The sequence below is a fragment of the Rhincodon typus genome, chromosome 11 (genome assembly GCF_021869965.1).
Source record: "Rhincodon typus isolate 14 chromosome 11, sRhiTyp1.1, whole genome shotgun sequence".
NCBI classification, from domain to species: domain Eukaryota; kingdom Metazoa; phylum Chordata; class Chondrichthyes; order Orectolobiformes; family Rhincodontidae; genus Rhincodon; species Rhincodon typus.
In genome coordinates this window covers 67,807,725-67,833,667 of record NC_063342.1, presented here as the reverse complement: position 1 = coordinate 67,833,667, position 25,943 = coordinate 67,807,725, and the positions used below count along the sequence as shown (strand labels likewise).

The 25,943-nt window shown below is 39.3% G+C and overlaps 1 protein-coding gene and 1 non-coding gene across 10 annotated transcripts in view; both read right to left on the bottom strand.

Annotated features, from left to right (window-relative positions):
- fndc3a (fibronectin type III domain containing 3A) overlaps positions 1-25,943 on the bottom strand; it is a 138,629-nt gene that overhangs the window by 50,482 nt on the left and 62,204 nt on the right. For 8 of the 9 annotated variants that reach the window (XM_048602791.1, XM_048602788.1, XM_048602785.1 and 5 more), the window contains 8 exons: positions 25,829-25,934; positions 24,002-24,177; positions 23,192-23,305; positions 20,641-20,790; positions 16,458-16,741; positions 7,647-7,859; positions 6,550-6,716; positions 5,329-5,456 (listed from right to left, as the gene is read on the bottom strand). In XM_048602791.1, coding sequence (XP_048458748.1) covers positions 5,329-5,456; positions 6,550-6,716; positions 7,647-7,859; positions 16,458-16,741; positions 20,641-20,790; positions 23,192-23,305; positions 24,002-24,177; positions 25,829-25,934 — 1,338 coding nt within the window. Of the gene's footprint in view, positions 1-999; positions 1,162-5,328; positions 5,457-6,549; positions 6,717-7,646; positions 7,860-16,457; positions 16,742-20,640; positions 20,791-23,191; positions 23,306-24,001; positions 24,178-25,828; positions 25,935-25,943 lie in introns of all 9 variants that reach the window. The other variant, XR_007263196.1, reaches the window with a different exon arrangement.
- On the bottom strand, positions 10,098-10,171 carry trnan-guu. The gene has a single exon. It is a non-coding gene; the product is annotated as a tRNA-Asn (tRNA).

The following is a 25,943-nucleotide window of genomic DNA, read 5'->3' as shown; positions in this document are numbered from 1 at the left end:
CCCGTTTCTAGATGTAATGGTGGGACAAACAAAAAGCGGTGAATTCCTTACGAGTGTACACAGAAAAACTACACACAGACCAAATCCTGAGTTACAACAGTACCCCAGCATCTACAAACACAGACTCTGTTCAAACGAGCGATAACACACTGCAACACCCTGGAACTATGCAAAAACGAAGAGGAACACCTATACAAGGTCTTTGCAAACAATGGGTATCCAAACAGCTTCATCCACCGATGCCTGGCAAATAAACAACACCAAGAAGACACTGTAATCCCCACCCTGTGCTATATTAGGAACATATTGGAACAAACTACAAGACTCCTTCTTGGAATAACGATAGCATACAAACCAATAGCCAGACTTCGCCAGCTACTCTCAAAGACGAAAGACCCCATACCCACATTGAGCAGGGCAAATGCGATATATAAAATACCATGCAGTAACTGTGAGAAGTAAAACATAGGACAGAAGGGCAGGAAACTCGCCACCAGGACACACTAACACCAACTCACAGCAAAACAGCACGAGCAATTCTCCCTTGTTTCTATTCACTCTGACAAAGGAGGACTTCAGTTTAACTGGGACAATGTAATGGTATAAGTCAAGCAAAACAAAGATAAGCACAAGAATTCCTGGGAGTCTGTTTTTCAACTACTGGTACCATAAACAAACAGACCCCATCTACATACCACTACGGAGTAAAACAGGGAACAGAACTACCTACCATGACAGTCTGGACCATATAAATTCAGAATGGAACAGAACAACAATGCTTCAACGGAGGCTAGATAGCACTGAAGATGTCACCTAGAAGGGGGCCAAAATGTTTGCACGAAAACCAGTCAGCTCGGTGAACCAACCAGCAACTCCGGATTATGTGGGTGGCCAGAAATGGGAAAATATATAAAACATATGTCCAGACTTGTATCATCTGTACTCCGAACATTCCAGACCAGTATGTCAATCAAGGAGAGCTACAACAAGAGTGCCTACCTGAAATGTTGACTCTCCTGCTCCTCTGATGCTGCCTGACCTGCTGTGTTTCTCCAGCTCCACACTGTATTGACTTTGACTCCGGCATCTGCAGTTCATGCTATCTCAGAGCTATGACATACTAGGCCATGAATTGATCTTCAAATAGACTACGCTGACCTCCTATAACCGTATAAAGGGGGATATAAGTACGTCCTGGTTATCGTGGACAACTTTAGCAAGTAGGTAGAGTTGTTCCCCACTCAAACAAACACCGCAAAAGTTACAGCAGACATCTTAATTAAGCACGTTTTCACTAGATGGGGTCTTCCTGCAGCATAGATTTGGATTAGGGAACCCATTTCATACAGCCAAAGGTTCCACATTGCCTACCATCCTCAACCCAGCAGGACTGTAAAGAGGATGAATCACACCCTCAAGGGGATGCTGTGAAGGGTTGTCCGGCAAAACAACTCAACCTCGAACATAGTTTTACCTTTTGTCTTCACGCTCATAGGGAATTTATCTTCCTGTTCAACTGGATTCATATCCCAAGTTCTAATGACCACACATTCCATGAGAAGAATCAAACTCTTAATAGGACTGGACTTGACAGAACCAGAGAGGTCAAAACCTTCTGCCATGAGAAAACTGCAAAAATTCTATTAGAAAATGTACAGGTTGTTCACAAAACAGTGGCCATCTGAATAGCAAAAAGGAAAAAGTGGGGCAAGGCGTACTCTGATGGGAAGTTGTACATGGTAGAATATGAGGCAGGGCAGCGGGTAATGTTACAAGTTTCCAACCGGGAACATTTCTTAGATATTCACGTACCTGCTTGGCGGTGTACAAGGTCAGCCTGTCTGTGTACAGAATTTTGCTAGATACAGGAAGATCTGGTATCATGTTAATCAGTTAAACTCCTATGGAGCACAAAGAAACAGCCACCCAGCTTCACAAGCTTCCAGGGAAACTGGGAGGTGGGAGGAAAACGGACACCAACCCAAGACCTGATCCATACCAGCCCAGGATCCTGGACCAGCCTTGGACACTATTCCTCCTGAGAAATGAACCAGAGCTGGCCCCTCCAATTGCAGCCAGAAGAAGCGGGCCTTGGCATGCAGCAGCCCCGAAGCCAAAGGGATGGTTAGAGACAGTCTGCCCAAGAAACCGCCCTATGTGGAGGGGGTGGGGATGGTGGAAGGGAGAATACCGCATCAGAACTTTGGGACTCTCACATGCAACATCCAAAAAAAAACACCTTTATATTAGGTCACACATACCAGCCAGGGCAGGCCTAATCAAGCTCACAGACATTCACAGGAGGAGTGAGATCTTTATCAATGTCACTGATGAACTCAGGCAACTTTAGGGGATTATTGAAAGAAGTACAACACTAGCATTGAACTCCTAGCAGAAAAATCACAGGAGGTTTGGACACAAAGTTTCTGCAACTGTTTTTCAGCAGACAGAGCAAATTCAAAAGGGTATCAGGGAAGTAAGTGACTAGTTGGCATGATATCTACTGAGGCTGGGGGTACGACTCCTATCACACACACTCCTATGTGTTGTTCATCCTGTTTATTTTGATCTACCCCACCATCCTCATGGTTAAAGTCATCTGCTGGAAGAAGGTACTCATCTAGAAACTAGAAGCCTGTATTCTCCTACATAAGAGAGCTAGGGAGTTTATAGAGTATTTTGTCCAAGTGCAATGGGGAAACCAGATACTAAGACAGTTTAGGCTATCTGTCTGAGACTTGATATGTGTCTGCATGACAGCGTGGTCTTAGCCTGTGATCCTATTTTCACTAGAGCTTCAAATGATCAACATGAGGGGCTGTGGTCAAGCAACAAAGGGCCAAAATTAGACATTCTAAATTGAGTCAACAGTTGGAGAAATCGGGCCCGACAGAAAATTGACTAAATAAGCAGCCAGCAGCTATTGGCAACAGAGAACAGTGGAAGCCAAGGTCAAAGAGGTCACAAAGTTTCTGGGGCAACCAGCCCGAAGAGTGTACATTGGAGAACTATTGATCAGACTTCCTGGTACCTTAATTTCCAGCCAGTGCCTGAGGTGATGCAATTTACACTTCCCTGGCATGGCAACAGTGAAGTGTATTGGCGTGACCCATTGGATGTTTTAAACCTTGCTCATGACCCCACTAAACAAAGACCACAGAATATTCAGGCAGGTCTGGGGCGAGGGGTGATAAAAACACACTGGAAGCCACATCCCTTAGCAAAGATTTGCAGCAAGACTTGTGATGGAAGACCATGTGGCAATCAAAGATGACCCAGGTGAAGATTTGCCCTGACCTGCAATACCCACCTTCGTAGAAAGGTTAAGGGTAATATCCTTTCTCAGACAGCTAGAGCTAGATAGAGAGTAAATATTGTGGCAATTTTGGAAATGCTCACATTATGTTGTTAACAAGGAATATTTTGTTATTAAAATCAAGTTAAACTGTCAATTGAACTCTGTGTCCCTTTGTCTGCCTCACCAATAAGAGCACTTGGGTTTTTAATACAAAAACTGGTTGAAGTGTCCAAAGCATGGACAATACCACTGAAATACTCAGTAACATTTTCCCATTTTCTTATGTCCAAAGGGTACCATTCGATTGTTTAGGAGAATAATTTCCAGACCGAAAATAAATATTGAAAACAGTCCCACATTTTACAATTATGACAAACGCAATTATAGAATAAATTTCAACTATTCACTACTAATCAATGATAAGATTACAGGTAATTACCATTACTATTCATTCTAACAATGTTATTTCGAGAAACAAAATCTTTAATTGTGTAAAACATTGGTTATTAAGCTAACTCCATATTATTCTGTAGAAATATATGCCCTGTTTAATCAGATCTTGCTGGTATGGACAGAATGACAAAGCAGGTTGCATATGGGATTAATAAAAACCATTTGAAATTACTGTTACTAGATTCATGGTGTTCCTTAGTCATCAAAAATATTTTTTTTATGTTTAGTTTAAAAATGAATACCTCAATAAGGTAAATGCACAAATGAATGACGCAATGTTGTACTGCTGAATTCCCCTTCACATACTTGAGCATACTTTCACCAATTTCACACATTGTAGCAACACTTCTCTCACCACTGTAGCAACACTTCTCTCACCACTGTAGCACTCAAATGTGCAATGAGACACAGTAGATTTTCTTTATCACTCAAATTAAAATGTCTAGTGGAGCATTGCTGATGCCTACATTTAAGCAAAACACTATATTTTTCTCAATTATATCACCACTTATAATCAATGTTCAATCCATGAAAATGAAACACCAAGATAATCTATTCTTACAGTTAAAAACACTATAGCACCATAGGGTGCTCAGATCCGAGTGGAATGCTTTCACTAACAAACCAATACTGGCAGAAGTAAAGCAATTTCAGAAGCTATGAGTTTAAGTCTCTGCTTGGGACAATCATACCTGCCTATCATTTAAACTTAATTCACCTATCCTCTATAATATCAACAATGGGGTGGGTATGTATCAGAAAAACAGTAATTATCAGACAAGAGGCTACAAAACCCTGAGTTTTAATTATTCAAGTGGAATGGCATAGGGTGATGAATGCCTCCTTTTCTGATTTGAGAAAGGAGAACACAGCATCAAGAGACAGTAAAAGGGTTAAAATAAAATCAGGGTTTGAAAAGAATTTCTAAGTCCACAAGTGCTAAACAAGGTGAGCAGAGAACACCAGGTATCAGAACAGATGGTTAATTCTGTAGTAATGCTTACACCCTCAGTTGCCTCATCAGTAAACTTGCCTATATTTATAAAGGTCAAAGTGGCAAAGTTTACTGATGGTTGTGCACTGTTCGGTACAAGTACAGACTCTTCAGATAGCGAAGCAATTTGTGCCAATCCGCAGCAAGACCTGGACAACATCTTTGTTTATTGGATAAGTGTCAGATAAAGACCATCTCCACGAGGGAATCTAACCATTGCCACTTGACTCTCGGTGACATTACCATTGCTGAATGCCTCACCAGCAGTATCCTAGGTGACACCATTGATCAGAAATTGAACTGGACCGGTCATGTGCATACTACGGCTACAACTGCAAATCAGAATTCCTAGAGAAGAGGAATTCGTTGTTGAGTAACTCAGCTTCTGTCTCCCAATGCCTGTCCTCTATTACAAAGAACGAAGGTGGGTGGCCTACATGCCAAGGACTGCAATGGCTCAAGATGGAAATCAGGGATAGGCAATTAATAAATGCTGGTCTATTTTGTGACACCCACATCCCATGAACATGTAAAACAAGCACTTAAATTCGCATCGTCCAAGTAAATCCAAATGAAACTTTACCTGTTTGAATTCAGAGTCTTTGCCAACCATGGCCTGAACATTGTAAACAATTGGATCCCCCTTCATTGCTGGCAAAGGTTCCCATGTGAGATCACATACATTCTCCTTCAGTTGCTTTAATCTTGGAGCTGGTCAGAAGGGAATTAGAAAGATTAATTTAGTAATGCAGATAATAAAGGCAGTTATGAAATTAGTATATAGTCTTTTTTAAACAAGGGATGGACTTTTTTTTCTTTATTTATTCACAGGATGAGGGCGTTGCTGGCTAGGCAGCATTTATTGCCCATCCCTAATTGCCCAGAGGCAACCACACTGCTGTGGGTCTGGAGTCACATGTAGGCCAGGCCAGGTAAGGATGGCAGTTTCCTTCCCTAAAGAACGTTAGCGAACCAGATGGGTTTTTCTGACAATCGACAACGGATTCACGGTCATCATTAGATTCTTAATTCCACATATTTATTGAATTTTAATTTCCACCATCTGCCATGGCGGGATTTGAACCCGGGTCCCCAGAATGTTGTCTGGTCTCTGGATTAACAGTCCAGAAATACTACCACTAGGCCATCACCTCCCCTTGTATCAAGAGGATACACATTTGTAAGCAACAGGTTGCAGCCATTGTGGCTATGCATTTTGCATGGATATAAAATCCATCTGTCTTCGGAGGCCAGACACCACCTGGAACTGAATAGCAATTTCAGCTTTTCAGCAGTGATGCTAAGAACCAAATCGCAGAAGGCACACACCATCACGCTAGGGTGACGGATCCTCTGGTCTGCTCTTCTCTTCTTTAAGGAATGGCAATTTACCTGGAGATTGAAAAACCTCCTTTTACAAATGTATTTTCTACTGATTGTTTACTGAGTGACATTCATAGTCATCATGGAGAAGTCACCAAAATTGGATGGATTTACTCTAATTTGAAGGACCGCTGTTTGGAAACAACAGGTGAATGAAGCTGCATTTAGGATGGGATAGGTGAAATAAATGGCATAATTTAAAAGGAGAGATAACTCGGGGGAAAAAAAAATGCTGTTTGCCTTTTCAGGCCTTTAAAATGGAACACTGGCAAAATTCTTTGAGGTTACTGGAGAACTACCCTTGGCAACTTCAAAAACTGAAAATGGACACATAATTGGTGCTTACACTGACATTAAATGTAATCTATAGGTCTAATGATCCAAGATAACCAAATTAAAAAAAAAATCAATAAGCACTTACCTTTAACAGGAGATGGGGGAGATTTGGCAGTTGTGAAAGTGTAAACGTCAGAAAAGGGTCCTTCACCTGCTTCATTACATGCCTGAATTTTAAATCTGTAGCATGTTGACTCATTGAGTCTTTGAACTTTGTGTGTGTGACATGGTCCTTTGTATATCGTTGAATACCTGAAAGATCACCCAGGTATTAATGGCATCTGCAAAATTCTGAAGCATTTCAGACTTGTCCTCCACCAAGTATTAAACACTCAGTTTTTCCTCATTTATTAAAAAAGACTTCTTTAAGACTAACTTATGGCTGTAATGTACCCTTGATGCCTGGCTGGTTCTTATTATTTTTAAAATGGAACTCTTTATGGCTTGCAATTGGTTTCAACATTTTGCTTCTGAAATTTGTCTTATTTGTCACTGACAACCATATCTGTGCCAATTTTCTTCTTCCTGGCTGAATTTTTCTCAACTTTTATTGTTTAAATATGTTAAGCAAATCCTTGCTTTCCCAGTCACACTTCATTGCTTAGAAAGGTTTTTGGGTGCAGCCACCATGGTTCTCTATAACCCACAGTCAATTTGTGAGAAGAAGGTTTGACAATGGAATTCCAATAAATATGAATGCTATGCAAGTGAATTACTAGTTGCTCCTAAGAATAATTTATAGAAATTATTTACACAAATCTACGCTTTCATTTATAGCATGCTCATGTACAGAAGTCAGGCCTCGAAATCAATTTAAGAGGTTGCTGCACCATGGCCAATATACAATGTTCATGGAACTATTTAGTTATTCCCTAATGTATGGAACATGGGATTCATCCAAAATCAAGCAGCTTTTAAAGTATTCATTTACATTTTAAGACGAAACCATGGCATGAATCAATGGGATGAAGAAATGTGATGCCAGTACACACACTTTCACACAGTACATTCTTAATTGTGGCAATTCTATCAGAAAGAAATACCTTTGGAAGCTAGGCATTTATCCACAGGACAAGGGAAAGGGAACAAAAAGATGATGAGTCAGAGTCACTTTCTGGAACTTTTATACATCTCATTTTGGCCATTTTAGTGGCATCCATTAGAAATAGATTCTGAAGTTACCTCCCGGTCTTGTCCTCCATTTGCAAGACATACTGAATGGCATCCGATGCCAAAACTTTTGCAGTCCCCTCTCCCCATTTCAGCTTCAGAGTTTGATAACTAAAGGCTACACATTCAAGTCGAGGTGGCTCTGGAGGCAGTGGCTTTGTTTTTGCTTTAATGGTATGGCTGAAAGGACCAGGTCCAATGCTGTTTACAGCCTGTACTCGTATTCTGAAAGTGAAAAAAAATGGTTTTGATGATAAAGTACTGACACACTCCCTTGCATTCATTATCGCATAATTTTGAGATTAGATCAGGTTAGATGAAATATCAGCTGCAACATTTTACAATACTTATACACAGTAATATACACATTCACATGATGGTAAGATCAAGGAGTGATATTTTGATATTCTCGGGCATGTCATTATTAAGGAGGTGGTGATATTGGGTGTCTTGAAAAGCATAAAGGCAGATCTACAACTCACCAGGGTCTGATGGGATCTATCCAAGGATATGGAGGAAGGCTACGGTGGACATTGCTGGGGCCTTGACAGCGATCTTTGTATCCTTTTTAGCCACAGGCAAGGTCCCAGGAGACTGGAGAACATCCAGTGTTGCTCGATTGTTTAAGAAAGGCAACAGGGATAATCTAGGAAATTACAGGCTAGTGTGCCTTACATCAGTCGCACAGCAATTATTGGAAAAGATTGTTAGGGACAGGATTTATCTGTATGTGGAAAAGAATGGACTTATTAAGGATAGTCAGCATGGCTTTGAGAGGGATTTGTCCTTCAAATTTGTTTGAGTTTTGTGAGGAAGTGAGAAAAATGGTTGATGATGGAAGGGCAGTGGATGCTGTCTACATGGACTTTACGAATAAAGCATCTCTGACAAGGTCCCTCATGATAGGCTGGTCCAGAAGATTAAGTCACGTGGGATCCATGGTGATACAAAATTGGCTTGGTCATGAAACATAGAGGGTCGTTGTAGAGGAATGTTTTCTGACCAGTGGTGTTCCGCAAGGTTCAGTGCTAGGACCTCTGCTGTTTGTAATATAAATAAATGATTTGGATGAAAATGTAGTTTGCAGATGACATGAAATTGGTGGATTTGTAGATAATAAGAAAGGTTGCCAAGGGATACAGCAAGATGTAGCTCAGTTGGAAAGCTGAGCAGAGAAATGGTAGATGGAGTTTAATCTGGACAAGTGTGAGATGATGCATTTAAGCGGAAAGTATACACCAAATGGCAGGACCATTAGGAGTATTGGTATACAGAGGGATCTTGGGGTGTAAGTCCATAGCTCCCTGAAAGTGGTAACACAAGTGGATGAGGTAATAAAGAAGGCGTATAACATGCTTGCCTTCATCGGTTGGGCATTGAGTATAAAAGTTAGCAAGTCATGTTGCATTATATAAAACTTTAATTAGGCCATATTTGGAGTATCATATATAGTTCTGGTTGTCACACTGTAAAGAGGATGTGGAGACTTTGGAGAGTGTGCAAAAGAGTTTTACCAGGGTGTTGCCTTGACTTGAGTGTGTTAGCTATTAGGTGGTGTTGGACAAACTTGGACTATTTTCACAAGAGCACTAGACCGTGAGGGGAGACCTGACAGAAGTATATAAAATTATGAGATGGTTGGATAGAGTGGACAGTCAGAGTGGACATGTCAAATACTATAGGGCATAGGTTTAAGATGAGAGGGGAAAGTTGAAAGATGTGTGAGTCAAGTCTTTTTTTTCATGGAAGGTGTTAAGATGCCTGGAACACACTGCCAAGGGAGGTGGTAGAAGCAGCAACATTTATAAGGTAATTAGACAAACACAAAAACAGGCGAGGAATAGGGGTATACACATCACGTTCAGGCAGACGGCATTAGCTTAGAAAGACATTATGGTCAGCGCAGACATGGTTGGCTGAAGGACCTGTTCCTATGCTGTACTGTCCATTGTTCTAATGTACACAGCAAGATAAGTTACTACTTACCACAGTGAGACCAGTGATTGCTTTTGGCGAAGTGTAGTTAATTTCAGTTTGCAGAAATACAGTATGCAACAAAAGTTGTTTTTAATATATATTTTTTCAAAAAGTGCTTGGGTTTCAAACTAGTGGCACATGGGTGTTGGTTTATTTGATCATCATGGAATCATAGAATCCCTACAGTGTGGGAATAGGCCCTTCAGCTCAACAAGTCCACACTGACCCTCAGAGCATCCCACCCAGACCCATCCCCCTATAACCCACCTAATCTACTCATCCCTGAACACTATGGTCAAACCACCTAGACTGCACCTCTTTGGACTGTGGGAGGAAACCGGAGCATCCGGAGGAAACCCACGCAGACACGGGGAGAACGTGCAAACCCCACACATACAGTCGACCGAGGGTGGAATTGACCCTGGGTCCCTGGCACTGTGAGGCGGCAGTGCTAACCACTCAGCCACCGTGCTTGCCCTTGAACTTCGCCCCCAGGTGGGCTCGAACCACCAACCTTTTGGTTAACAGCCGAATGCGCTAACCAATTGTGCCACAGAGACTGGCTACAGTCTATTTGTGCTACAGGTTTAAAAATCAACTGGTTCAGTCTTTTTGGAACCACAATTTTAAACCAATACATGGCTCCTGCAGTGTAAATGGTAGTTTGATTGTATTGGAAGGCTTTTTTTGGCTAATTTGAAGACAATATGACTGGACTCAGATGCCATTTTACTTTCTCCAACAAAAAGATTGTTCAGAACAGTTAAGGGAACAAGTTAACTCAGTGAAAGAGTTTAGTTTGTGAAATTTCCAGAGTAGGACTGTTTTGTTGGTAATTTGTATTGTTTATTAAAAGCTGAACAATTCTAAGATTGCAATTGTGTGAATATTCCAGGGAAAAGACCTCATAGCTTAGAATTGGAACTAGAAGACCTACTGATTGATTAGGGAAAGATCTGTCTCTGGTTTTTGAGTAACTATAAAATGACTGTCTGGGTGGATGGGAATTTGTTTTGCTACATTTTTAGAAACCTTTTAAACTGGAGAACAAACTTCTGTTTAATTGTTAAAATCAAATATGCAATCTGCATTGCTGGTATTTCAGCAAAAGACTGCCCCTTGATTCTAAACAAACAGGAACAAAACAAAATGACATCTGTCATGCCAAATTTTATTCTGTATTTTGCTTGTGCAGTAGTAACATTAGCTGTGATCATACCAAGTGATGGCTCTTGTGGAGTTCAGTTCTTTGAAATTAAGACAGATCTGTGCCTCTTTTCAAGAGATGTGTATGTGGAGGTGCTCGACATAAAACAGCTGTGTTGTAGCAGAGTTTATCGTACAGATTTTGACAATGGCTTTGAATGTTACTAAGAGTTTTCTGGGAGTGAAAGATATCACACTGGACTCTTTAAATTACTTGACAATGGCCAAACTCAGAGAATTAGTGAATAAATTGAAGCTAGAACTAAGAGCTCAAGTGATTATCCAACATTTAGAATTAGAAGAGAAACCTGAATATGAGATGCAAGAATTAGCTGGGATATGGTTAGTGAAAAGTCTTGAGTTAGATGAAAAACAGAAGGATAGAGCAACGGAACAGGACATAGAGTTAAGAGGAGTTAAATTGGAATGACAGAATAAAGAAATAATAGCTCAGCAGTTAGCACTGCAGCCTCACAGCACCAAGAACTTGGGTTCAATTCCACCCTTGGGTGACTGTGTGGAATTTGCAGATTCTCCCTGTGTCTGCATGGGTTTTCTCCAGGTGCTCCAGTTTCCTCCCACAATCCAAAGATGTGCAGGTTGGGTGGATTGGCCATGCTAAATGCAAGATTACAGGGATAGGGTAAAAGGGCGAGTCTGGGTCAGATGGTCTTCAAGGTGTGAACTGCATGGGCTGAAATGCCTGTTTCCAAACGGTAGTGACTCTAAAAACAGACAAATGGACAGTGAGGGAAGAAAAAATAGATTAATTTGAAAGGAGTTACAATTAAAACAAAAAAACTTCAACTCTAAAGAGACAGGGAAATTAGAGAATATGACTTAGCTATAGAAAAGCAAATTAAAAAGCTTGAGAAAGATTCTTAATTGGAATCAGAATCAAACAAAGAATCTACACTTTAGTGCCAAATTTTACTGAGGATAAAGTCCAAAAGACATTTCACCTCATTTGGTAGCTGGCTGGACAGACGAAATGGCCAAAAGATGTTTACACCTTTAAAATGTTTTGACAGGTACAGTTATAACTGTATACACAAGATCATCAGAAGAACAATCTGCAGTTTTTGAAACTGTTAATAAGGCAATGCCAAACCCTTATGGTTCCTGAAGCTTGTAAATTAAAATTTAGAACTATAAAACTAAACTGAATCAGATATTTGTAGAATTTCTGAAGGAAAAATAAATGCAATGGGTTCAGTAGTTTAGGTATACAAAAGTTAGAGAAAATTGAGAATGTAAGATAAATTATGATTACAGAAAAATTCAGAAACAACATTCCTACAAACCCAAAAACCTACTTAGAGGAGGGCCAACTATCAAGAATCAGAGAAGCAGCAATTTTGGCAGATACCTATGAGATTTCACACAATGTTAAAGATGAAGAGACAGTCATATGGGAATCCATAAGGCAACTGAACAAACTGAAAATCTGCACATGGACGAGGTACTGGTTTTAGAGAACAAACAGTAGGTTGCCAAAGTAATAAAGGAGAAAACATAGAACCAAACAGTGATATAACGAAATTAACATGCTTACAATATAATAAGATTGGACATACAAAAGCCAACTGCTGCAAATTAAATGGGAGATTGATTGCAATAGTAAGAATATCCGAAGAATCTTCAGAAAATAGGGCATCGGGAAAAGAAAAGGGTGTGATGCTTGATTGGCACCACTTCCACAGATACGCAGTAGCAGTAGCATGTACTATCTACAAGATACATAGCAGAAACTCACCAAGGCTTCTGAGATAGCACTTTCCAAACCACAACCGCTATCATCTAGAAGGACAAGGGCAGCAAATACATGGGAATAAATTCCCCTCCAAACCACTCACCATCCTGATTTGGAAACATATTGCATTTCCTTTAGTATTGTTCGGTTAAAATCCTGGAACTTCATCCTTAAATGGCATTGTGGGTCTACCTATATCACAGGGACTGCAAGAATTCAAGAAGGCAGCTCACCACCACTTTCTCAAGGGCAAATCCAGCCAGTAATGCCTACATCCCACTATTGATTTTGTTTTAAAAGGTATTAAAACCGTAGCTGTATTACAAAGAGAATGTATTTCTTTGAATGTACCAAAAAAAAAAAAAACGACTCAGGGTAATCATGAAAATTCTTTGAATATTGACGAACAGAATCAGGCCACTGGAGGTTCTGAATATTTCAGATCAAAAAGAAACTTATTTTATGATGCTTCTCATCAAAGAGGTAAACCAATAAATATACAGAAAGATACTGGAGGAGCAAGTCAGTCACTGATGTTGGCTGACGATACTTTTGTCCAGAGGGCTTAATGAAGGCAAAAATATTAACTGTAAATAAATATGGATGCTACAAACATGTTCCAGTTCACAGAATTAGAATAAAGAGTAACCTTATAAATTGAGAAGTTTTAGAATTCCATCCCTAACCATTGTGGGTCTACCTGCAGCATATGACTACAGCGATTCAAGAAGGCAGTTCACCTCTACCTCCTCAAGGGCAACTTGGGGTAAGCAATAAATGCTGATCCAGCCAGCAACGCCCACATCCTACCAGCGAATAGATTTTTAAAATGAAGGAGTAGATAGGTAAATTTCAACAGAAGAAGGAGTGGATCTTATCTTGGCAAATGACCTAGTTGGTTCAAAAACAGTGGTCTCACTGAGGGTGATGGAACAACCAGTGCAGGTGCAAGAAACTGAAATGATAGAAGAGAACATTTCAGATTATTTCCCAGCTGTTGTGATTAGATCTTGGCCATAGATTTAGACAGGAAGAAGAGTCTATGGTCCGACAAGATGTCTTGGAAATTCAGTTAATACATAAAATGTTGAAAACTTAGCTCAAAAGGATGAGATAGAGAGAATGGGGCTGACATGTTGAGCCCATCTTCTTAAATAGATCTGCAAAACAATAGGTCTTGGAACTGAAAGATGCATGCCCAATGTAGTCAATACCAAACATGAGTGTTACTACTTGAAAGACAGAGTACTAATGAGGAAATGGAGAACATCTCAAATACCAGATGATAAAGTATGGACAGGGTCCATCAGGTGATGGTTTCATCTGAATATTATAATACCATGTTATGAGTGGCTCACAAAATGCTACTGGCCAGGATTAGAAACACGTGTGATCAAATTTTTATCAGATATGCCATACATGCCCAAAACAATCTATTAAAACTCTGCGAAATGGTTCTTCAAAAACTGGATTAAAGGAGCTGGTTTAATTAATGCTTGGAATTTCTCAACTACCAGATGTGTGGCATATCTGGTAGTTCAGAAATTCCAAGCATTAATTAAACCAGCACCTTTAATTCTAGTTTTCGAAGAACTGTTTAGCAGGGTTTTAATAGATTGTTTTGGACACCTACCTAAAATCAGATTTATCAAATGTTGTTAAATATTTGGATAGCTTGATTTGATACTTTTTGTACTGTGTAATAAACTTCAGTTAGAGAAACTCTGCAGTCTCACTTGACTATGTTTCAGTAATAAACCACCACACTAACTAAAATGAACAAACATATGATCTATCAAGGCAAATTTCAGTCTGGGATTGGACTTGTCCTGTAGTATCATCAGCTGTGATCATAATAAGTGGGGGCTCATTTAGGATTCGAATCAATCGAAGGGAAGAGTGTCCCCTTTAAAGAAGCAGGAACACCATGGTGCTGAACACAGGTTTTGTGAAGTTTTCTGAATGGATTGGATTTTCAAGACTGTTTTGAATGTTGTTAACAGTTTTCCGGGAGTCTAAAACCAGAGTATTTGACACGGTTAACTGAGACCAGCAGGGAAATTGAACATGGAAATAACAGCAGGATCCCATGAGGAGGAGATGCTGAAAGTGATTATCCAGCATTTGGAATTACAAGAAGGATAATCTGAAACTGACATGTCGCAGTTAGAATTAGCTAAGATCCATTAAGAAATGAAAAAAATAACTTCACAGAGAGAAAACAAACTAGGGAAAATAAACTTGAGGTAGAAGAGAAACAGGAAGAAAGGCAAAGGAAAAGACTTGGAAGCAGAAGGGAAATAGAAATGGAAAAGGAAATTAACTTTGAAAAAGTTTAGTCTTAAAAGAGAGTGGGAAATAAATCTACAGGAGTTGGCTCGAGAGAAGCTTTCTTTAAAGAAGAGGTGCTAACTCAGAGTTCGAATTCCAATCAAGGATTCCATTTAATCAAAAATCTATGATTACTGCTAAATTTTACTATGGATGATGTAGAATGACATTTCATGAAAAGATAGCTGGGCAGATTAAATGACCAAAAATATTAGTGTGTTTTGACAGACACAGCTAGGACTGTGTGCAATTTTGTCAGAAGAAAAATCTGTAGGGTATAAAACTGTTAATAAAGCAATACATAATGCCTACAGGCTTGTTTCTGAAGCTTGTCAATTAAAATTTAGAATAAGAAAGAAACTTATTTAGACATTTGTAGAATTTACAATAGAAAACCGTTCAGCAGGGTTTTAAACAGTTAAAGCCAGGACTGAAAATCAGTATCCTTTATTAATTATGGATATTTCTACAAGATTTCCTCAGGTCGTGTTTTTAGGGCAGAAATATTGCAAAAACAGCATAGGATGTTAGATCGTTTTAACGAAGTATGGATTACCTAAAGAATTAGATCAAGGTTCAAATTTTGTGAGATAAAAATTCAAAGTATCAAGAATTAGTTTGGGAATTGAACAACTGACATCTTCGACTTATCATCCACAATCTTAAGGTGTTTTGGGAAGATGGCATCAAACTTTGAAAACCATAATTAGAGCTCATTGTCAGGAGTCTTCTAATGATTAGGATAAAGGTATTGTTACTGTTCACTATTAGGGATGTTCATAATGAGTCCATAGGATTCGCTCCTTTTGAACCGATATACCGAACTGGAATAATAGGACCACTCAAACTGATTAAGAGAAATTGATAAACCAAAGTCCAGAGACTACATTTCAGCCTATGTTTTGAGTTTCAGGCAGAAACTAACCAAGGCATGTATACTGGCCAAAAAGCAGTGGAAGAGTGTTCAAACAATGAAAGCTACAGCAAATACAAAGAAGGCCAAATTCCATATTTTTTGCTAGGTACAAAGTACTGTAACTTGTCTCTGAGGAACCATTAAAATCAAAGTTAATTTTAACTAATCAATTTATAAACAAGTTAATTGTGGTAATTTCTGCAGGGAGTACTCCTGACAAGAAGAAAAATCAGCAAGTGTGTTATGTTAACACGTAAATACGATGACAGGGAGGACATCATGAGAAAAGTAGATTTATGGTAAAAAATAACAAAAAAGGGAGTGATACGAATATCTCAGTACAATTAGTGAATCAATCAGAAATTGAAAACTGGAAAGTTCAAATCAGATTGTATAATGCAAGTGCTTAGAAGTTTAGATGATGTGACATTTCATCTTCCAAATTAACTATCAAAATTGCTTACAAGGACTATTACAGACTCTTAAATCGCTTTATAAAAACAAACACTGGTCACAGAAAGTTTGGCTTCGACAGTTGCAGACTAAAACCTAACTTAAACCACTGTGGGACACCTCTTGGCATACAATCAAACAATGTAGAGTAACTAGGTACTACTTGAATCCTTGGAATCCACCATACCTGTATGTTGTATCTGGCTGCAGATTTCGAATGATATGGTTAATCGTCCTGTCTACTGTTATTGGCTGCCTGTCACCAAAGTCTATACTGTAGCTTGTGATTTCAGAACCATTATTGCGCGGCTCTTCCCATTGTATGGCAAGACAAGTTGAAGGGGAGTCAAGTGGCGTATCAAGTTTGTCTTCATCCATCATTTGCAGAAAACTTACAGCAGCTGGAACAGATGGTGGAGTCATGCACAAAACCACATCACTGAAAGGACCTGCACCAGCAACATTCAATGCCTGGAAACAGAGGTTTGAAAGTTAATAACATGCAACACACAATACTTTTAAAGACTGTTTGGCTTTTAACTCACAAAAAAAACTTTAACATCCATTGTTATATTTTGATACTTGTTCAGTTCTTAATAATGTACTGTGAATCATTGACATTAAAACTTACCAGTTCACTCCAGTTAATGGTTACAAACTCAATTAGTATAATTGAGAACAACACTTAATTACTTCAGTTCTATAAAAATCTGTTATTTACATTCAAAACTGTAGGGATTTAATGTAAAACATAACAAGGAATAAGAAGTAGTTGGCTGAAATGTAGAAAATACTTAATATTCATTGCCAGTACTGAATAGGACGCACCCAGGTTCAGCGAGTTCAATATTGTTTAGAGTATTATAATTCATGATTTGACTTTGATGCAGAACTTTCAGAATGGCAGCTAAATACATGCTGCAGTGACATTGGAGAAGACATCTTAGAATTTTCAAACAAAATAATGCAAAGCGGACTATGGCAGATGTAATTTAATGCAACAACACATAGAAAAAAAAACTCAATATGGTGTTAAAATAACAAAAGGTAAGCGATTTAGAACATAGCATATAGAACAGTACAGCACAGTACAGGCCCTTTGGCCCACGATGTTGTGCTGAACTTTTACCCTAAACCTAAGGTCTATTTAACCTCCACCCCTACCTTATACTATCATCCATATGCCCATCTAATAGCCGCGTAAATGCCCCTAATGAGGCCGACTCCACTACCCGCTCTGGCAATGCATTCCATGCCCCTACCACTCTCTGAGTAAAGAACCTACCTCCGACATCTCCCCTATATTTACATCCACTCACTTTAAAACTATGCCCCCTCATAATAGCTACTTCCACCCTAGGAAAAAGTCTCTGGTTATCCACTCTATCTATACCTCTGATCATTTTGTACACCTCTATCAAGTCAACTCTCATCCTTCTTCGTTCTAAAGAGAAAAGGCTAGCTCTCTCAACCTTTCCTTGTAAGACCCTCCCTCCATTCCAGGCCACATTCTGGTAAATCCCCTCTGCACCTTTTCCAACGCTTTCACATCTTTCCTGTAATAAGGCAACTGGAACTGGACACAATACTCCAGATGTGGCCGAACCAGGGTTTTGTATAGCTGCAGCGTAACTTCACGCCTCTTGAACGCAATCCCTCTATTAATGAAAGCTAACACACCATACGCCTTCTTAACAACTCTATCCACCTGGGTGGCAGCTTTCAGGGAACTGTTGGCAATGAACTCCAAGATTCCTCTGCTCCTCCACACTGCCAAGAATCTTTCCGTTAACCCTGTATTCTGCTTTCAAGATTCAAAATGAATCACCTCACACTTTTCAGGATTAAACTCCATCTGCCACTTCTCAGCCCAGCTCTGCATCCTATCAATGTCCCTTTGTAACCTAGAACAGCCCTCTGCACTATCCACAACTCGATCCACCTTCGTATCATCCACGAACTTGCTAATCCAGCCTTTCACTCCTACATCCAAATCATTTACAGAAATCACAAATAGAACAGGACCCAGAACAGATCCTTGTGGTATACCACGCAGATTTATCTATGTGGATTTGATGGTAAATGTATCCATAAGATGCTGAGAAATATTACTTAAAGTCAACAGAACATTGGGACTGTACAGTCCAAGCAATAATCAGTTACAGGAAATTATGAGGAGACTGTACAGTAATAAGGTCAAACTACATCATGAGTACAATGCCCAGTTTGATTTGCTGGACACAAGGGAAACATTCAAGTATCAGAGGTTATGGAGGAAGCTCATGGAGCTGACATCTAGTATTTGAGATCTGAGGCAGGAGGAATAACTACAATAATGTGGGCTGTTCAGCTTGGAAACAAAGTGTCTGAAATATTTTAGAGTTACTGAAAATGGCAAAGGGATTGGAAAAGATAGATTAATGTTATGAATGGGTGGTGGGTGGTAGAAAAGTCAACCTAAATAGTGTACAAAAATTCCAGAATAAACCATTTTGACAACAGAACAGTTGTTCTGAGAATATAATGAAGGAGTGCACACTGGGTAAAGGTTATATAGTTTACTGGGATGGAGACTGAATAAAGTCCATACTTAAAATTTAACATTCACTGAAAGAGAATCTTAGTATCTCTACTGAGGATGAATCTTGGGAATAACTAAAGAAATTGACTGAAAACAGCACTTTATGTTGGAATAGGTTCAGGTGTATAAACAATACTGAATTTAAAAAGCTTATTGCTTATCATTATTTGAATTCAGGAACTCGATGCAAATTGATATTTTCTGCAAATATGATAAGACTCAAAGGGAAAAAAGGCAGTTCGGGAGAGTCAGATAAAACATATAAGAAATACAACTGGTGAAAATGAATATGATCAAAGTATAAAGCATTGTACATAGGAAGGAAAATGGAATGACCCCTGTGAACAGTGTTGAAATAATGATGAGTTGAAAGAGATCATCAGCCTTTGTAAATTTGACTCTCAGACTGCAAAGTGCACTGATTGGAGTACATCCAGGTACTATGTCCAGTTCTGGTCATACAGGAGGTCTGTATGGGTTGGGAGCAGCGCAGAAAAGAACCAGAAAACTGACTCCTGGTGTTAGAGATATGGACAACGGTGCAGAAACCTATTCCGAGGAAGAGTCAAACCTCACTCGAAAAGTTAAATCTTTTTCTCTCTAAAGATGGTACCAAATCTGAAAATTATTTCCAGTACTTTGTCTTTATTTTGATGCTGAAAACTGGGTTTTTCAGTCTAAAAATGAAGCACATAATATATGAAATCAAATAGGAAAAGGGAAATCTGTTATTTTAATTTGACGTAATTTACAACATGGAACAAAAGACCACAAGTTCAAAGCATTAAAAAGCAAGTTAATTATAGAACAAGAAGTTCTGCTTCACACAAATAGCAATATTTGAAAAGGGGTTCTAGGATGTCTATTCTCCTCAGCAATGAGAAGTATGTTATGCAGTAACTCCTTAATGTCATCAGCATTTTATAATATATTCAGTAACTCTTTTGAAGCAAAGGACATTAAGAAAAAGGCAATTAACTTTTTTCATTTAAACTAGGTTTTTCAAAGGCAGATTTAGTACTGATGGATCTTATCTTGGAATTATTCCAACAAGCAAAGATCGATTTCATGGTCGCACTTATGAAATTTAAATTCCACCAGCTGCCATTGTGGGAGTTGAATTCTTATCCCCAGGGCACTGGCCTGGGCATATGGAGTACTAGTATAGTGATATTACCACTATGCCACCATCTCCCACACCTTAACCTATACCTTTTAATCACATCTATGCCAGTTTAAATTCTATGTGCACATAATCTCCTTGTCCTCAGCACATCCACATGTTCTATGTTTGTACCTCTGAAATCTTGCAGAAAAGATCTACAAGGATGTTGCTGGGCTTGGAGGGTTTGAGCTAGAGAAAGAGTTGAGTAGGCTGGAGCATTTTTCCCTTGAGCACACAGACTGATGGGTGACCTTGTAGAGGTTTATAAAATCATGACAGGCACGGACAGGATGAATAGCAAAGGTCTTTTTCCTAGGGTCGGGGAGTCCAAAACTGGAGGGTGAGCGAGGAAAGATCCAAAAGGAAGCCGAGGGGCAACTTTTCATGCAGAGGGTGGTGCTGGTTTGGAACAAGCTGCCAGAGGACATGGTGGAGGCAGCTAAATCACATTTCAAAGGTATCTTGATGGGTACATGAATAGGAAGGATTTAAGAAGGATATGGGGCAAATGCTGGCAGATGGGACGCGATCAGTGCAGGATATCTGGTCGGCATGGACAAATTAGACCAATGGATCTGTTTCCATGCTGTATAACTCTATAATTCTAAATAGTTTCACAATTACCTGCACTCTACAAAAGTATGTAGTGGCTGGCAAAAGCCCCTTCACTTCAAAATTTAGACCAGGGCCACAATAACATATTTGCATGACACCTTCCACAACTCCCCATTCCAGCCTGTATTCTGTCACATCAGCACCATTACCATTTGGGGTCTGCAAGAACAAAATGAAGTATATAAATATGTAAATTATTTCTGAATGTCAAACAGCACACAAAAAGCATAGCAAACAACTTAGGTCGCAAAGTTGAGTTTACTCCACTCAAATTTTCTGAACATGATGCATTCTAGCTAGCAGCAGCCACTGGCAAAAGCTGCCTCTTTGGAAAAAGAAATCTTCTTAGTTAAACAAGCTTTTTAACAGCTGAGGCAGTCACAGTCAGCACTGCTCCCTGCTATCTCCCATTCTTTCCAGTATTTAGCAAAAACCACCTTGAAATTGTATTCTTCAGAACATTAAATGATGGTCAACAGATGCTTACTACAATCATATGCTGAGACCCAAGTTCTGAATTGTCGTGATCCTTGGACCCCTTTGAACTAGAGATCATTTTATTTGGTGTTTCAAAGCTTAAACTAATTTCTAGGCCAAGAGTTCTGAGGTGACTGATTGATTTAATGTCATGTGTATTTCAGCGAAAAGCTTTGTTTATGAGAGGTCTAGGCAGATCACAGCAAGCAAAGGATGTCCAGATCAAAAAGACGTAGAGGCTTATAGGTTACATTGCAAGTTACATTATTTGAGGCTAGAGTCCATTCAACAGTCTGATAACAGCAGGACAGAAGCTATTTCTGAACCTGCTCATGTGTGTATTCAGGCTTCTGTATCTTCTGCCTGACAGAAGAGGTTGTAGGAGGTCATTACCAGGGTGCAATGGGTCTTTGATGATGTTGGCCGCCTTTCCGCAGCAGCGAGCCATATAAAGAGTCCACAGACAGAAGGTTGACTTCCGTGATGGTCAGGGCTGTACACACAACCTTCTGTAGGTTCTTACGGTCCTGGACAGAGCAGTTGTCATACCAGACCGTCATGCACCCAGACAGTATGCTTTCAATGGTGCATCTGTAGAGGTTTGTTAGGGACCTTACCGACATGCCAAATTTCCTGAGCTGCCTGAGGAAGAAGAGGTGTTGGTGTGCCTTTTTCACCGTCACATTTATGTGGGAAGTGCAGGTCAGGTCGTCTTGTACCTCAGAGTGATGATAATTGATGCTCTTCACGCTCTCAACTTCATTTCCTTTGATGTGGATGGGGGCGTGTTCTCCTCCTTTCTTTCTGAAGCTGATGATCAGTTCTTTAGTTTTGCTGACATTGAGAGACAGATTGTTTTCATTGCACCATATCACCATGCCCTCTACCTTCTGTATTTTGACTCATCGTTGTTAGATATCTGTCTCACTACGGTGGTGTCATCAGCAAATTTGTAGATGGCATTCATTGTAGAGGTCTCCAGTGTTGAGCGTTAATTTGGGGGTTGGGGTTGCAGTTACCCATCCTTACTGATTGTGGCCTATGGGGATCCAGTTACAGAGCATGGTGCCAAGACCAAGGTCATGCAGTTTTGAGATCAGTCTGGAGGGGATAATGGTGTTGAAGATGGAGCTGTAGTCAATGAGCAGGAGTCTGACGTAGGTGTTTTTGTTGTCCAGATGTTCCAGGGATGAGTGCAGGGCTAGGAATATGGCATCCTCTGTGGACCTGTTATGTCGGTAGGCAAACTGTAGGGGATCGAGGCAGGCTGGGAGATTGCACTTGATGCTGGCCATGACCAGCCTCTCAAAGCACTTCATGATTATTCAAGTCAGGGCTGCTGGGCAGTAGTCATTAAGGCACACTGCATGTGTTTTCTTGGGTACGGGGATGATGGTGATCTTTTTGAAGCAGGTAGGGATTTCAGCTTAAGATGGAGAGTTTGAAGATGTCAGAGAATACCTGCATCAGTTGGTCTGCACAGGAACTGAGTGCGCGGCCAGGGAAACTGTCCGGGCTCATTGCATTCCACAGTTTGATCCCAGGAAGACTAATCTACTTCTGAAGAGGTGGCAGAGGGAACAGGTGTGTCCAGGGCTTTCAGGGCAGGCGTCACCACGTCGGTGGTATTCTGTCAAACTAAATATAGAAGGCATCGAACGTGTCAGGTAGGGATGTGTCTTTGTCCGCCATCTTAACTCTCATTTTGTAGCCGTAATGTCATTTAGGCCTTGCCATAGACAGCGGGACTCTGTATGGTAGGTCTGGGCCTCTAACTTCGTCCAGTACTGCCTCCTGGCCTCCCCGATGGCTTTGAGGTGGTGATATCTGGATTTTCTGTATTGGTCCGGCTCACCCGACTTGAATGCTGCACACCTGTCTTCAGTAGGGAGTGGGAGGTGCTTTATCTTCAGGTATGACTAGGAGTATGAATACAATTTTCATACAACTTTCAGAAGTTGTTTACAGTAACTGATCTTTACTCTGCAGATATATACACTCAAATGATCCAATTAATATTGAAATAAAAAGGACTTAATTTTTGCCGCAAGATTGATAAGACAAAAGGAGACATAATACATACTGTCCAGCTGACATGTACGCAGGTGGCTGTTTTACACACAACTTGTGGAACTTTGCATTGATCAGGACATCCTGCAGCTGTACAAATTTCACATTTTTCTGAATGAGGACCATACTGTGTGAAAAAAATATAATTATTCGGACTGCACAACTTTTGTTAAAATATGCAAGATATTTAATTCCAAAATGTTAAGCTTAACCGGGAAGATTAGAAATAGAACTCATGTCGACTGTGGATTGATCAACCCACACTTCATGATAAAGAACGAGTTATTTCCCATTCAAACAGCTCTAAAATGTAACAAGCGGTTAATAAATTGTTTCCTTTATGATAACCTGATTTTGTAATCTTGGTATCTTCCAAAATTACTGAATTACTACTCAGTACCAATTCTTGACAATCCCACCTTCTCTATCACAAAACTGATAGACACTTTCTTTTCCTCCTGCACTAACTCATTTGTATCCCTATTTCCATTAACTATAGTAACAAACAAAAGAATGAACTATCACATTTATCCCATAACCATCACTACTGAACAAGTATTTGAACACTACGGCTGCTGCATCCTAAATGTCATTACAGAAAATAATTACTTCAAAAATAACTACATTATAAGTTTGAGCCTGTAGGAGGCAATGTCATGTGAAGAGCTACACCAATCTAACAATAGATTACTGTGTAAAACAATGTTTCTCAAAGAGCTAAACAATGCTGCAACAAAAACATAAGCTAATATGGCAGGATTGTATGCATCTTTACACTTATATTTGACATTACTGTGAGGTTTCCATAATCTTGACCCCTTACCCCTGCTTTGTTTGCAGCCCGAAGTCGAAAACTGTATATCTTCCCTGGAAGTAGGCTGCAGACTGTACATTCTGTGTCAGGTCCCTGGTACACCTCCTTGGGTTCAGTCAGGTCTGATGCAGACATTTCCAGTCTATAACCGATTATGTGAGAACCGCCAATTATAGGAGGTTGGCCTAATGAGACAAATCAAGCTTGTACACTTTTGAGTGAAACAACTTACATTTATATAGTACTTTTAGCATAGTAAAATGACCCAAGGCTTCACAACAGCATTATCAAACAAAGTACAACTAATCCATATAGAGAACTGTTGCAAATTGACAATAAACATTGGAATTTTAAGATGCCATCGATGGTCTTTTGAAATGAAGTGCCTCATTGAGCTGATAAGCTTGAACAACCTAGACACAATGAAATCCAAGATGGGCAATTTGCGTAATTCCTTCTTGTTGTGATCAAGTTCCTGAGGAATTTTAAATAGTGTTCATATTAATTTTATTGAGTGCAGGTATAATATAGGCATTGACATATTGTTTTACAATTTTTATACAATCACTAAACTGCTAAAGTCTCATATACACATCCAAAGTACATAATCAAGGTAAAAAGTAAACATGAACAGGAGATAAAAGTAATATGCAAAATATAACACAAGATGTCATTTCCAGATTTTATTTTACACTGAAGGAACCAAAGGATATTTGCTTCTGCAGGAAAGTAGAGTTAATCCATAAGTTCAGACATGGTCTTGTTCCTTTTTTAAAAAGTAGTCTATCAGCTGTCAGTGGAATTAAATATTCAACAGAAATTATTATACTTTGTAAAATAGTTTTAAATGACAAGCTATTTAAAACTAAGACAGAGAAAGAAGATTCAGATAAATGTACTTGTCTTTCTTCTTTTAAAATGAGGAAGGATTATTCTTGGATATGTTAAATCAGTTTTACTCGCTATCAACTTTAAGACAAATTAAAACATTTATATAATTTAAGCAATATTTATGCAATGGGTCCAGATGGAAATATCCTGCGTGCCAATTTGTAGCTTTGGAAGGGATATAGATGCTTGAAGTTCACTGTGCTGTTTTAGAGCTTCAAATGTCAAACATGTTTATGGTATCCAGATTAACTTATATCAAAACCAGCTTGAGATTTTTTAAAAACCAAAAGAACTGCTTAAGTTGCTTCCAAGCTACGGTGCTGACAAAAAGTGAGTTAAAGTACTTAAATCTCAAAGCACTCTGCTATTATTTAGTATAGGCAGACATTTATTTTAATAACAACAGAGACTTAGAGGAGTTAATATTAGGCACTAAAGAAAGACAAAGAATTAAGGATGCTGTAGATCTGAAACAAAAATGGAAATTGCTGGAGAAACTCAGCAGGTCTGGCAGCTTCAGTGGGGTGAAAACAGTTAACATTTTGAGTTTGGTGACCCTTCATCAGAACAGTAATATTACTAACATTAGGAAACTGGAGAATTCTTTATGAATGATATACTTCCAGTTTTGGATTGCAAATTTAGAAACATCTATTCAAGTAATGTACTTACAAAAAGTAAAATGAGAAAACAAGTTTTTAAAGAATGTTAAACAATTTTTAAGAATTGTTAGCTAAGCATGGTTCAAATAAAGATTTTCCACCAAGAAAAACTCAATTTCTGTTGGGTATATGAATCAGTGTGGAACAAGGATGATCAGCAGCTATGTACTTAAGCATGTATCAACATAAAAATTACTTACAATCACTGGGCTAAACTCATTCTACACAATCAACTTCACATACATACTTACATTTTCAGCATTTAGTGACAAATGGCTCTTACCCCATCGTAACTGTATTTCTCTTGCCCGTGCTTTACCGACAAGTCTTGGTGGTTGGCAAGGACCAGGGGGAACTGCTGGTGTCTGCACTAGTAATGTTTCTGAGACCTGTAAAAG